The sequence below is a fragment of the Miniopterus natalensis genome, chromosome 4 (genome assembly GCF_054644295.1).
Source record: "Miniopterus natalensis isolate mMinNat1 chromosome 4, mMinNat1.hap1, whole genome shotgun sequence".
Classification (NCBI taxonomy): Eukaryota; Metazoa; Chordata; class Mammalia; order Chiroptera; family Miniopteridae; genus Miniopterus; species Miniopterus natalensis.
The window spans coordinates 92050517-92064736 of record NC_142084.1 but is presented as its reverse complement, the minus strand read 5'-3'; the positions used below and the strand labels follow the sequence as shown (position 1 = coordinate 92064736).

Below are 14220 nucleotides of genomic sequence, written 5' to 3'. Positions count from 1 at the left end.
TGGCTTCCCCTGAAACGTCGTGCGGTGGCTCTTTAAGGGGGGCCTGCATTGCCAGCCGTCCCGCCCTGGCAGACAGAAACCCCGCTGCTTGTCACAGCCAGATGTTCTGTGGGCACCTTTCTCAGGTCTGGTGCTCTGGGCTGGGGAGCCCAGCCTGGGGTTAGGCCCCAGAGCCCTCAGTGGGAACCCCCACAGCTGAGGTCCCCCTCCACACCTTCGGCCGCTGCCTGTGGGAGCCCAGCCGGCCCTCTCGCGCCTCCGCACTTCCTCCATCTCTGTGCGGTCTCCCCTTTTCCTCCTTGGTTATGGGGGTGCTCTCCAGCTCGTCTGCAGTGGCAGTTGACTATTCAGGGTGGTTTTTCTCTATTTTAGTTGTAATTCCAGTTTGTTCCCGGGGAAGTCAGTGTAGCTTCCACTCAATCCGCCGCCACCGTGGAATCGTGTAAGTTCCTATTTTAAGATATTCTTATGCTTCTGGATTTTGAGTGTGCTTTTTAAGTTTTGCTTTGTTTTTTTTTTCCTAAAATAAACCTAGAAAACCTAAGTCGTCCTTGCCCCTCCTTTACATAAAAGTTGGTACCTTTTAATGTTGCTTTTCTCAGAGGTTCACAGTGCACCCCAGAAGCGCCCTTCACGGGCTTTGGGTAAACAAGTGCAGATTTCCAGCCAGAGCTTTAAACGGAAACTTGACAGCATCTGGACATAGTAACGAAGGAGAGCCCAGTTTGCTCCCGTTTCTCCAGCAACACTTTGGAGTAGCTACCCCGATGTCTTTGCAAAAATAATCATTTTTATCATATTAAACATGCCTTTCAGAAAATTCAAGGCCGTAAACATGGTAAAAAGTAAGTGAATATTATGCAAGGGAGGTGTGTGCGTTTGTGAATTAAATACCCTGATGCCTTGTGTTCCTAGAATACCTCTTCAGGTTCCCAGGATAGTTATTTTAATATTTCAAGAAATGATTTCGTTGAATTCGTAACTACTCTTACTGATTTTTGTTTAACTGGCTTGGGACCTGTTTATTTTTTATATTCAACTTTATTGAGGTATGGTTTAAGTACAATAATATTTAATATTTAAGTATAATAAGTTTAAATAAGCTTGATAAATTTAAACACCCATGTAACCATCACTTCAAGAAACTTCAGTCATTCCAAGAAGTCCCCTTGGACTCCATCCTAGTCAATCCCCTCCCACCCCTGTTCCCTGGCAACCACTGGCCTGCTTTCAAATGTCACTAGATTCAACGTATCTTTTCTAGAGTTTTATATAAGTGAGCTCATACCACAGGCACCTTTTTTCTCATCTCGCAGTGCACCAACCCTCTCAGCTTTAAGCTCTGTAGAATTACCATCTGCTTTCTGTGTATAGATTTACCTATAGTATGTATTCTCTGAGGCATGAAACTGCCATCACAGGGGGACAGCTCTGCACCTCTCTCAATTACTGATAGTTCAAGAAAACAAAAAAATCAGCAAAACGTGAGCACCACAGTTAAGCTTGAGCTAATGCGCATAATGTTGAACTCTGCATCCAGCAACGAGGGAGAGCATGTTCTCCTCAAGCACACATGGGACATTTACAAAAATTGACTACGTACAAGACCATAGAGTCTCAATACATTTAAAAAAATATTAGAACACATCACCCGGCTGGTGTGGCTCAGTGGACTGAGCATCTTCGTATGTACCAAGAGGTCACCGGTTCGATTCCCCGTCAGGGCACAAGTCCAGGTTGTAGGCTTGATACCCAGGAGGGGGCACGCGGGAGGCAGCCTATCAGTGTTTCTCTCCCTCTCCCTCTCTATCTAAAAAATATCAATAAAAACATTAAAAAAAAATTAGACCACATTAAGCACATTACAATACAATTAAGTTACATGTGAAGAACAAAAAGAAACACCTGTCTTTGCTGACAGCTTGAGGGGCAATGCTTGGTCCCCAGTAGGGGGCGCACAGGAGACAGCCGATCGAGGATTGTCTCTCTCGTCACTGATGTTTTTCTCTCTCCCTCTCCCTCTCCCTTCCTCTCTCTGAAATCAATTTAAAAAAAAAAAAAATTTTAAATCACATGAGTAGGCGAGAAAGACAATGTCTCCATAGAAACCACCTCCGGCATCTTTCTCAGCAGTTCTTCCCAGAGATGAACACCCTGCCACGCACAGAGGCTGCCACCCAGCCCGACCGGCTCCCTCGGACAGAGGCCCGGGCGGAGGCCGTGGGCGTCCGGGGGACAGTGGCCCTAGACCTGCAGCCGATGGGGGGCTTGGCGGCCACCGGGGACTGAAACTGGCAGCCGAGGGCTCAGCGCCCACCCATCGCCTCCACGTCTAGGCCTCCTCATCTGAGGCCAGGACAGAGGTGTCCTTCAGGCACCCTGCCTCCTGGCGGGAAGGGGGCGCCTGGAAGATGCTTCCCCCCATGACTCAGAACTTTCCACTCCTAGCCTGTGCCCCTGGCTCCCAAACCACCACGTTGGGGGCCATAAGACGCCGGAGCCTGATGTGTGGGGCCCATGGAGCTCCGATGGCCCTGGCCCTCGACTGTCACACCCCATTCGGTGAGGGAAACAACAGGGGGCCAGCGGTTTCTCCCGTTTTAGCCTCACTGACTCAATGGGAGTAAACACAGATGCTCCCTGACGTCCAATGGGGTCGCCTCCTAACGAACCCCCGGAACTGGAAAATTACAGAAGCTGAAATGCACTTAATACACCTCGCCTCCCACACAGCCTCACACGGGCCGAACGCGCGCTGGCCTCCCGCTGCGAGCCGCCCAGCCCCAGGCGAGTGTGTAATTAAGCGCTGAAAGCCTGGCCGCCTGTGGGACACTGCACTGAAGGGGAGCGCAGTGCTGCGTGAGCGCCGGCCATTAACCCGGCACGCAGACATAATTGTAGGCATAACTGGATGAAGAGCACGAAACACGGTGTCCAAAGAGCGCCGGTGGCCCCGCGCTGCAGAGCCGAGGCCGTTGCCCTGGCGACCGCGGGGCCGCTGGGCCCTCTCCTGCCACTGGCCAGCTTCACCCAGAGGATCGCACCCACCTGCCACCGGCCCCAGAAAAGATCCAAATTCGAAATGTGAAGGACCTTCCGCCTGAACACGCAGCTTTTACACCACCGCAAAGGCCAAAAGTCATGAGGTCGCGCCAGCGTCCGCCGGGGCCACCTGTAGACACTTGCCTCCCACTGCGGGCCCCTTGCTTTCCGAGCCGCTCTGACCCACACCTGGCAGCCCAGCGCCGGCTCCAGCTCCGCGGCGCTCCTGACCCGCACCCTCGACACGCACGTCGGCGGCCTTGTTTCCAGGCACAGGCCTCAGCCTCCTCTTCAGAATCTGGGGGGCACCCTGTGCCGTCACCGAGGCCCCAGGTGCCAGCGGGCACCACAGAAAAGCTCAAAACACTGCCCCAAGTCTGCCTTTCCCAGCCCAGGACAGCGGGGGTCGGCCCCACTCGCGTAGCAGAACCCGCACATTAGAATCACCTGGGGACTTCTAAGCATCGCCGAAGCCAGGCCTTCCCCAGAGCATCTGGTCGTGTTTTTATTTCATTATTTATGTATTATTATTTAATCCTTGCCTGAGGATTTCAGAGAGAGGGTAGGGGAGAGAGAGAGAAACAACAATGGGAAAGAGACACATCGAATGGTTGCCTCCCGCACAGAGGCCCAGACGGGGGCCAGGGATCAACCCTTCAGTACACGGACTGGCGCTCTAATCGCTGAGCAAACCAGCTCGGGCAGAGCAGCTGGTTTTAATTTCACTGACTTAGAGAAGGGAGACAATCTGCTCCATAATATCCCAGGTCCCCCGCTTTCTCGCTACATCACCTTGTCTGAACCTGGTCCCATGGGGCAGGAAGTCCAGAGGGAACAACTTCCATGCCCCCCGGGGGCCCACGTCCCACCTTCTGGGTCAAGCGTCAGGCACAGGGACCCCTGCTTTCACCGTCTTTCCCAGGCCGGTCCTGAGAGGCTACCATGCTCCCCGTTTGCAACTCTAGCCCCAAGGGGTGGCTTGAAGGAGGCTGTTTGAAGGGCCCGGAGACTCCGCTTGGACTTGAGGCCTGGGGGTCCACAGACCTGGCTCGTGAAGCCTTCCAGGGGGTGGGACAGGCCACAGCCGGGCCACACAGGCGGTCAGGGGAAGCCCGCACACCGGTGCTCATTTCCCAACAATTCATTCAGCTGAACATTTACGTTTCGGTATTTTCTGGTACATTTGTCCTCACTATTAGTTTTAAAACAATATATTTTAAAATCAGATAAACGCTCAGCCCTACGTCTAGGATATGAGTGCTTGATAAACACGAACGTAGAAGAATCCAAACGTACTCACTACGGCTCGGACGTGCCGAAGCATGTTGCTCAGTAGCGGGGTTGCAGCCGGGAGGCCAACTGCCAGGTCAAAGGAAGGTGGTTTCTTCTGGTTTAAAACAGCCTCTCTTGGACAAAGGCCGGTTCCCTCAGGGTCTCCCCCTCCGCAGTCTCCCTCCCTGCATCCCAGGAGGCACCTGGGCAGGGGGAGGCCGGGGGAGGCCGGGCCGTGGGCTCTTCCCCGCTGGCCGAGGCCCAGCTCCCGCGCCTTTGAGCATCAGCCCCACCGCGCCGCACCTGCTGCGGGAGTGACCGCAGCTGGCCACTGGCCGAGGCCGCTCCTGCCCCGGCTGATTTTCCTCTGAAACTCCGCGGTGAGTCCCACCCACCAGCTCCCGGCTTCACCCAGACACCTCGAAGCCCTGCTAAGTGCCTGGACGCCGACGCAAAGCCCGGCCTTTGTGCTAACCCTCGGTTCTCAGCTACTTTGTTATCTTATGTTGACGTTAAGAGGAAAGACGGGGAAGGAACAGCCGGCAGAGCTCTGTGAGCTGTTCCACGTTGCACGCGCCTTTCCCCAGTCAGTTCTCACAGCCAGTAAGACGGGCTCTTTAGCTCAAAGTTCCCATCCAGCCCTGGCGTTAGGGGCTGAGCTGTGCTCCCCCAAATTCAGATGTTGAGGCTCTAACCCTCGACATGATTGCATTTGGAGATCAGGGCTTTAGGGAGGTAACTAAGGTTAAATGAGGTCATAAGGGTGGGGCCCTAATGAGATAAGTGTCCTTGTGGGAGGAGAGACACCCGATATCTCTCCCCGTCTCTCTCTCCCCCCCTCCCCTCTCCCCCTGCCTCCCTCCCTCTCTTTGCCGCACGTACACAGAGAAAGGCCCTGCGAAGATGCAGGGGGCAGGCAGCCATGAGCAAAGCAAGAAGAAAGGCTTCACCAGAAACCAGCCCCGCTGGCACCTTGACCTGGACTTCCTCCAGAACTGTGAGAAAATAAATACCTATTGTTTAAGTCCCCCGGACTGTAGCATTTTGTTACGACAGCCTGAGCAGTCTCAGATGCCTGGAGACCCCAGCGGAATGCCTTCTGGGAACACAAACATCCTCGGCTCTGAGCAGGCCAGGGGCCGTGTCACTGCCCACGGGAGCCACAGCCTGCGCTTCCCCGGCCTGTATTCTCCAGAGCCAGGCTTCAGCTTCCCTTCTAGACTCCCTTGGTCCCCAGTCCCACATTTCTCTTGGCACTGGCCCGGGAGCCCAACCGCAACTCAGACAGTCTTTGGGAGGTTGTTCTCGCGCCATCTCTCCATCGGTGGGCCCATTTCAAAGGCGGCACTGTCTTTATGTGTGTACGTGGGAGTCCTCGTGCCAAAGACAGAAGCCAGGCACCCGTAGGGAAGAACCAGGAGCTTCTCCTGGAGGCTGAGCTGCCTCTGAGGAAGGGCTGGATCCTGTCAGACTCTGAGAGGACTCTCCCTGTGCCCTAGGAGTCGACCCCCAGCCTCAGGGTTTCAACCTCGCAATGAATGAATTAGCCTAGGATTGGAGCGAGGGCTTTTCAACGCCAAGGAGCCCGCAGAGCTCCGTAGAAAGGCCGGGGGCTTTGGAGTCAGGTTCCTAGGGTCTTGGATCCTGGCTGTGACCTCACTGGGGGAATCTTAAGCAAGTCCTGTCGTCTGTCTGAACCGCAGCCTCCCACCTGTTAAGTGGGAGGAATGACCCTTGCTTTGCAGGGTTGTAATGAAGGATTCACGCTCTTTGTGGAAATATAGCTGTGTGTGGGTGCGGTGGGGACCTGGGGGGGGGGGGGTGAAGAGTGGTGGGGTGGCTGCCTTTTAAAATATCTTCTTTTTGGCTCAAAAAGTATGTCCACGGAGAATGCAGCCTAACCGCAGTCTCTGCCCACATGTCTTTAGGACCCACTGTCCAAAGGATGCGTTAGTGAGCGGTCATCCCCGGACTGCATGTGGACGGCCTTGGCTCTTGGCAATGGGGGTTTTTCAAATGTGTGAGTGAATAAATGAAAGGCCTTATTAAGGCCTCGTTCCGGAGCGCCCCAGCTCTCCAGGGATTGCTGCTCACTCTCCCTGGGGACCCACCGTGGAACGCGTCGAGTCCGGCAGCTCAGGGTCTGCAGGAAATGCCCTTCAGGGAACGAGAGCTTCGTGGGAGTCACTTTTCCAGTTGTTTCTCTGACGCCTGGGGATGCCTTACAGTGGGACTGCCAGGTGGATCCACTTCCACAGCCCCCCAACCTTGTTTTTCTATTTTGAAATCTAAGAAAAGGGTAGCACAGGGAGGTTGGAAAAAGAACCCAGTGCAGTGGGAGAGCCCGCCCGGTGTCTGTCCTGTGCTGGGACTTGCGGTCTGTCCAGCCTGGGCCCCGCGGAGGACAGGTGAGATCCCAGCGGCTCAGAGGGAATAGCGGTGGATTAGAGCCCAGGTGACTGACACTTAAGTTCCACCTCCTAGCAGGTTGTGCACACCTGCGCCACCGGTTTACCTTCGGGAGCCCTGTTGCTTCGCAGATAAAAGGGAAATGGTAACAGAGCCATCTCAGGACTGGGCGAGAATTAAGAGGTGCACTAGGGGGCTGCCAAAGGGCTTAGTTGAGGGGTAAAGTACTAAATGTACACTGCGGTTAGGACTCCGGCTTGGAGTCAGTCGGACTGGGTGCGTGAGCTATAGTACTGTCTATCAATATCCCAGTGCCACCCCCGGAGTGACTTGTGATTTGGCCGAGTATACGTGCCCCTCCGTTCCGAGGGCGACTTTACAAGCTCACTGGCCATCCCCCAGCTCTCCCTGCCTGCCCCTGGGGTGGGGAGCCTGTGTGAGGGCCCCAGGGGCGCCAGTGTCCTGAGTGGAGAGTAAGTGCAGCTCCCAAGCTGTCCCTTGATGGGCCCCATCGCCAGCTGTTTCCGGAGCTCGGGGATGTGAAGATGTGGGGATTGCTACTGACGCAAAGCCCAGCCTGGCTCACGGTACACCTGGATACTGTTTCTTTATGCCATTTAATAGATAGACAAGGGCAAGTAAAACAACACACAAAGAAGGCGAATACATAGTAACACTAAAGGCGGCCCGGCCCGGGGGAGATCTCAGGGGCGGCGCCGCTGGGTGCTACTTGCCGCCGCCGCCCTTGGAATGGGGCTTCGCCTGGGACTTGCCCAGGGGCCGGTAGACCCCGACGACCACGGCGTGATCCCTCTCGTAGGGCTCCAGGGTCAGCTGCTCCTGAGGCTTTAAATTCTCCTGCTGCAGCTTCCTCACCTCGGAGGCGAACACGGCCTCGGCGGACGCGGTGGAGTCGATGCAGTTGGCCTTGATGGAGATGAGGAAGTGGCCGCCGTTGCGCAGGTAGGTGTGGGCGTTCAGCGCCAGGATGCGCGACTGGTCGGGCTGCGCCACGTCGGCGAAGATCACATCCACCATGCCCACCAGCATGCGGTACTTGAGCGGGTGCCGCGCGTCCTCCAGCACCGGGATGATGTTGGTTCGGCTCTTGGCGACGTTGACCAGGTCGCGGCCGGCGCGGTGGGAGAACTCGACCGCGTAGACCAGCCCGTCGGGGCCGATGATGTCGGAGACGTGGGAGACCGTGGTCCCCGAGGCGGCGCCCAGGTACAGCACCCGGGACCTGGGCTTGATGTGGATCTGGTCGACCCCGCCCAGGATGGCGGCGGCCAGCTTGGAGCGGAAGGGGTTCCAGGTGCGGTACTCCTGCTTCACGCCGCCCTCGGTCACCGTGACGCGCCGCTCGCCGTACACCGACTGGCCGGGCACCATGTTCAGCGTGACCAGCGCGTCCTCCGCGCCGCGGTAGATGAAGACGCCCTCGTGCCGGTGCGGCTCCACCGTCACCGTCTTGATGCCCTTCCTGCGGCGGCTCTTGTTCCGGCTCTTGCCGCCGCCGCGCCGCTGCCCGCCGCCGCCGCGGTCCCGGCCCTCCGCGCCGCCGCCGCGCCCCCGGCCCCGGCTGGAGCTGCGCCCGCGCGGCCCGTGGCCGCCCTTGCCTCCCGGGCCGCCGTCGCCGCCGCCCTTGCCGCCTCGCCCCCCGCCCCAGCCGCCGCCCCAGCGGCCGCCGGACCAGCTCGCCGCGGACTTCATGGCGCGCCCGCGGCTCGGGCGCAGAACAAAGGCGGCGGCCGCGGTGCCGCAGGGGAGGCGCGGCAGGGACGCGCTGGCGGCCGCGACCGGCTGCACCGCAGGGCCCGCGACAGCTGCGCCGCGGCGCCCCCGCCCCCGAGCCCGGGCCGCCCCCTGACGCGGCGATTGCATCACACCCGCCTCGCGGGCCGCGGCCGGAAGCCCCCCCTGCGGGCGGCGGGCGGCGGGCGGCGGGCAGCGGCCTGGCCGCGCCCCCCCCCGCCCGCCGGGGATTCCCGGGGACCCGGCACCGCTCCTGGGCCGCGGGGAGCGGTGTCCTCGCGGATGGGCCCCGTCCCTGGGGCGGCCTCGGGAAGCTTAGGGGCCCCTGCGGGGCGCGCGGGCCGGGGCGCCTCCCCCAGGGCCTCAGCACCACGCGCTGTCCCGCCGGGGCGCGCCGCGTGCTGAGCGGTAGCTCTGGCTTTGAAAATGTATGTTCCTTTGGGTCAGTCTCTTTACTGAGGTGTAGCTTACACACAACAAATGTACCACCTTGTCTTGCGGTTTCTCATGAACGCACTGCTGTCGGCGCCCGGACCACCTGAGACCGGCTCTGCGCTCTTGTGCGGCGCCCGTGGGCCCGCAGATGGGCCCGTGCACGCGAGCCACCCGCGGCAACAACGAACCTAAGCCTCCGCTTGGTTCACTGCTTCGAAAATTTTATCCTAAAGGGCTGCCCCCAGCGACAGAACGACCAGCGCAAGGGCGGTGACGACCCCCCGGGAAGCGGTGGGGCCGAGGCGAAGCTGATCCAAGCGACGCCTGAGGCGGAGCGCACGGGGCTCCCGCAGCCGGGCAGCGGCGTGGGCGCGGAAAACCCGAGCGCGGCCGAGCGCGGGCTCCCGGCTGCGCCCGCAGCCCTGGCGCCCTGGCGCCCTCCGATCGACGGTGCCGGATCCCAGAGCCTGTCCTGGGACCCGGGGCAGCAAGAAGCTGTTGGGGCGTCAGCACGAGGAGGTCCGAGCCCTAAATCCTGTAATACGCCTCAGCAGGGGCAAAACCCTCATGCTTACCCTTGAATGCTAGTCTATACTTCAAAAATCGCTTTGTCTGCAGTCTTTCTTGAGTATATTAAAGAGCCCTCGGGAAGCACCACGGACAGCAAACATGCCGCGGCAGGAGCCTGCGTCCGGTCAGCACCACGGACAGCGACGGGCCCAATTGGGCCCGTTTTACTGACTGGCGCGGGCTTCGGGCCCAGCAAGAGCCGGGGAAGGTGGTTAAGCAACTGGCGGGCACCTTACTATTAGAGGGGCTAACCGCCTGCTCCAGAGCGAGAGAAAACGCGCCTGAAGACCAGGGAAAGTGTCCGGCGGGGGTACTGAATGTGCACACATTCCACCCTGGGCAGGACTCCTCTCAAATTCATGGGCAGCAAAGCCAGGCCTGGCTTTCCCCGAGGGCCAAAGTGCCTCCTTACTGGGTGCCCAAGTCTGTACGCTGGAATGTGGACAAGCGATCAGAGTGCAATGGATGGTTCTGGACGTGGGTGGTTCACAGAAAACACTCTCCTTAGAGGTCCCTGCTCTCATTACAGATTGAGGAGAGTTCCCCAAAATGAGCCATGATTGGTGCTGTGGGCTCGATTTTCCCAAAATCAGACCCTGTAGTGGTTAATTTCCTGTGTCAACTTAACTGGGTCCCAGGGTGCCCAGATATTTGGTCAAACATTATTCCGAGTGGTTCCGTGAGGGTGCTCTGGGATTAAAATGAACATTTAAACTGGAAGACTGGGTAAAGCAGCCTGCCCTCTGCCATGTGGGTGGGCCTCGTCCAGCTGCTGAAGGCCTGGATCAAACAAGTTAGAGAAGGTTCTCCTGCCTGACGGCTCTGAACTGGCACACTGACTCTTCCTAGTCCTACGGCAGCCCACCCGCCTTTGGACTTGAATTACAACCCTGGCTCTGCAGATTTTGGACTTAACAGACCCCATGATTGTGTGAGCCACTGGCAGATAAACCAATCCATCTATCCGACTGGTTCTGTTTCTCTGGAGAACTCTAATAGTCCCTGACACAGGATTTGGGTCCAGGTAGTTTTCTGGGAGGTGATCCCAGGAGCCCATGTGGGGCTGGAAAAAATGAGACAGGGAAGGTAGAAAGACTAAGAAATGGTGCATCAATGAGCAGATTATGACATTAGGTTATTGGTGTTCAACTGTCTGAGCACCTTATGAGAAACTGTGAGTGCATCTCAGAATTGTTCCACTGCAGGCTGGGAGGCTGGGGGGCTGGGGGCTGGAACATTCACTTCCTGACCTCTGGGTTGCTCCTGTGCATGGCCCAGCAGATCCCCTGATGCGCGCTCAGGCAGAGAAGCAGGCACCCGACGTGAACTCAAAGGTGGGCCCAGGGGAGACTGGGTAGGGCATTGAAAGTGCCCACTTCCCTGGACCACTGCATCTCATACACAGCCAGAACTCCATAACTTAGAAAATGTGTACCAGCTCATAAAGCTTATTATACCAGGAAAGAAAGACTACAAATGTACTAACGCCACCTGGAACACAGGTATTCAACTTAGCAGTACAAAACTTTCTTCAATGAGTATTAGTGTTTTCCACCGTGGCACAGAGTATCGTGGAAGTCTGCAGTTACATCTGAATAGCTTGTTCCTTCTTTGCTTTTAAATTCGGGCAGGAGCTGCTAATCCTGCACAATGGCCCCTCTCCACTCTGCCCCCAGGCAACTGAGGAAGCCCCGATCCAACACCAAGAGATCTGCCAAACTTCGACCTAAAAATTTTAGATATGTCTGTTCACCACAGAGAGCACGCCTACTGACACATTCTGACCTGTCCTGTCACTGACTCTACTTTACCACAGTATGAGCATCTCCCAGGCTCCTGTTCACAGCCTCTCTGTTAAATGGGCTGACTGGCCTTTCTAGTGGACTTAGAACTGACACTCTCAAGGATGTCATGCATTCCTGTGTGATCAACTAAATGGAATTGACTGGGAGGGGTGGCTAGTGATTACAAACTCCAGTCTAATGAGCAGCATCACAGATCTCGCATTGGTCTCTGGGAGTAATTACTATAAACTAGCCATAGGAGTGGACGGCCTCGCTGTGGTGCCTATTTCCCCAGGTTTTGGTGGCCCACCCTACTCACTAGATTTCCTACCTCCACTGCAATTTCTTCAGACATCTCCCCACCCGTGGCCTAAGCTGTCCATCAGTTTCCCCGTTACTGCTGTCATTTCCAGATTCCTGCTAAGGGTTCTGGAACCATCCTCCCTCAAGGTATGCTAGCCTGGGGTGGCTTTCTCAGGCCTTTTCTTACTGCCTTACTGCTGGGGATGGCCTCGGAACTGATACAAACCAAGTTTTCATGTCTTGCTTCTGACTGGAGGTGTCCTTTCCCAGGGCAGTGTCTGGGATGACACCCCTGGACACCTTCCTGTCTCCTGGCTTTGATTCCTATATGGCACAGCATTTTGTGATAGCCTGTCGGTTAGGATGCTACAACCTAGGAGTACCCATCGGTCAGCAAAGCAGAACATGTCCCACCTGTCCTATGCATGACCCCAGAATGCTACCAAGGCAGGGACTCATGCCAAGTATTGGCATCGTAAGGGGACTGAGGTGTCAAAAATATCTTACATGAAAATATTCATCTTGAGGTGCTGATTACACTGAAATCTGTCTCAGTCCCAAGATTCTTTAGCAGTGGGAACCACTGACTCGAGATGTTTACCCAAAGGCTCAGTTGGCATTACAATTCCAATATTTCAGACAGCCAACAAGAACCACCATGGTCACTTAACCTGTTTGCAGTTGACTTATTACTCTGTAAGACAGGCCCTGCAGTGATTTTCACAATCACATCTGTGACTGGGTCTCAAGAATTAACACAGAGTACACTAGTCCTACCCATAGACTTAAAAAATACATGAGGATCTTTGCTCTGTTTCTCATATAGCCTTCGAGAAAATTGCCCAAGTGACTGACAGGATTTAGGTAAAACCAGGGGTAAGGCTGTGACGTCCCACCCCGTCTCCTTAGTACATAAACAATCGTGCACAAAGTGGCTCCCCAACCTGTTTTCTACAAGCCACAGTTCACTTCCAAAGGTGATTCCAGGGACTTGCATCTTTATGCCCAGGGACAGCTACTGCTGTGTTTGGTCAACAAGGCTGGGCTATGATGCAGTAACATATTATAACCCCCAAGTCTCAATGGACTAATACAACTACTTTTATTTCTTGCTTACGTTTCATGTCCAGTGAAGGTCCATGGGAGGTTTGCTCCACATACTCACTGAAGGGCTCAGAACTAACATCTTGTGGCTGTAACACGAGAAACAAGGCGGCTTCTGTTGTTACTGCTGGAGAAGAGAATGCAAGGAGAGCTCACGTTCTTCTGTTCTGGCCGAGGGTTTGACACAGTCGACTCTACTCACAACCCACTGAGCACGCCTGGTTGCGTGCCCTGAGAGGCAGCTGGGAAAAGCGGGCGGGATAATTGGTGAAAGGTAAATGCTTTTGCCATAGGTATCTACTGCATAATGTCAGGCTGGCACACCTGGACCAGTGTACCCAACACAAACATCACAGACAAAATTTACCGTTTAGCCCGGGTGGTATGGCTCAGCAGTTGAGTGTTGCCCCATGCACCAGGGCGTCCCCAATTTGATTCCATCAGGGCACATGCCGGGGTTGCGGGCCTGATCCCCAGTAGGGGGGCGTGCAGGAGGCAGCCAATCGGTTTCTCTATCATAAAAACATATTTTTAAAAATGTACCATTTAATATGCATCTATTTAAATGTACTTACCAAGCCCTAGACGGTTTGGCTTAGTGGTTAGAGTGTTGGCCCATGGACAAGAGAGTCCCATGTTCAATTCTGGCAAAGGGCACATACCTCGGTGCAGGCCCAATCCTCATTCGTCGTGGTGCGTGCGGGAGGCAACCAACCGATGTCTCTCTCACATGGATGTTTCTCTCTTACACCCACTCCACTCTCTCTGACAAGCAAAAATATCCTCACGAGAATTTAAAAATTTTAAAATAAAAGATAAATAAATATACTTACCGAGACAAAATATAACACCTTTTTACTAACATCTGGCTAAAACCCAGAGTCTTAATCTACTTCCAATCACATATCGAATACAGCTGGTTAGAGAAAGTAGAAAAAGGGAACCATCTCTCCTGTTCCAGTCGCTTGGCCTTGGAGATTTCGCCCTCACTTGAGATCCCATAATGCTTAGCCACCCCACCGCCTTGCTGGTGGGGTACCCCATCTCCGGGTGGCTCAGAACCATTCCATTTTCCCGTGGAATCAGTGACTGGCACTGAGTACATGCCTGAGAGGCGTAGATGGGCCAGGGTTCTCCAGGAAACATTTATTTTCCATTTCTTAGGCTGGCAGTCCGAGGTCAGGGTGCCAGTGGCGTTGGTTTCTGGCGAGAGCTCTTTCTGGCTTGGAGATGGCTGACTTCTTACTGTGTCCCCCTCTAGCCGGGAGAGAGTGAGCTCCCTGGAATCTCTTCTTCTAAGGAGACTTATGCTATTAATGCCACACCCTATGACCTCACTTAACCTTAGTTACTTCCTTACTCCAAAAACAGACACCGAGAGTCAGGGCTTCAACATGAATTTGGGGGAGACACAAGTCTTCAGTAATTAGCTACTTTCCGAAAGGGCTTCTTTCTAGAAGAAACCTTAGAAATCATCAGCAGTTCTTTTTATAGAATTAGAAATTGAAGTTCAGAGGCGAGCTGGCTTGTCCATACTACAAGTCCT

At 55.4% G+C, this 14220-nt stretch overlaps 1 protein-coding gene across 1 annotated transcript; it reads right to left on the bottom strand.

The window, feature by feature from the left end:
• Window positions 1-7334: 7334 nt before the first annotated feature.
• On the bottom strand, window positions 7335-8436 carry FBLL1 (fibrillarin like rRNA 2'-O-methyltransferase 1). The gene has a single exon (XM_016213987.2). The coding sequence runs from the start codon at window positions 8434-8436 to the stop codon at window positions 7450-7452; it is 987 nt and encodes a 328-aa protein (XP_016069473.2). The 3' UTR covers window positions 7335-7449.
• Window positions 8437-14220: the final 5784 nt, after the last annotated feature.

Coding starts and splice junctions, on each gene's coding strand:
- FBLL1 (XM_016213987.2), bottom strand. CDS start 8,436: ATGAAGTCCGCGGCGAGCTGGTCCGGCGGCCGCTGGGGCGGCGGCTGG.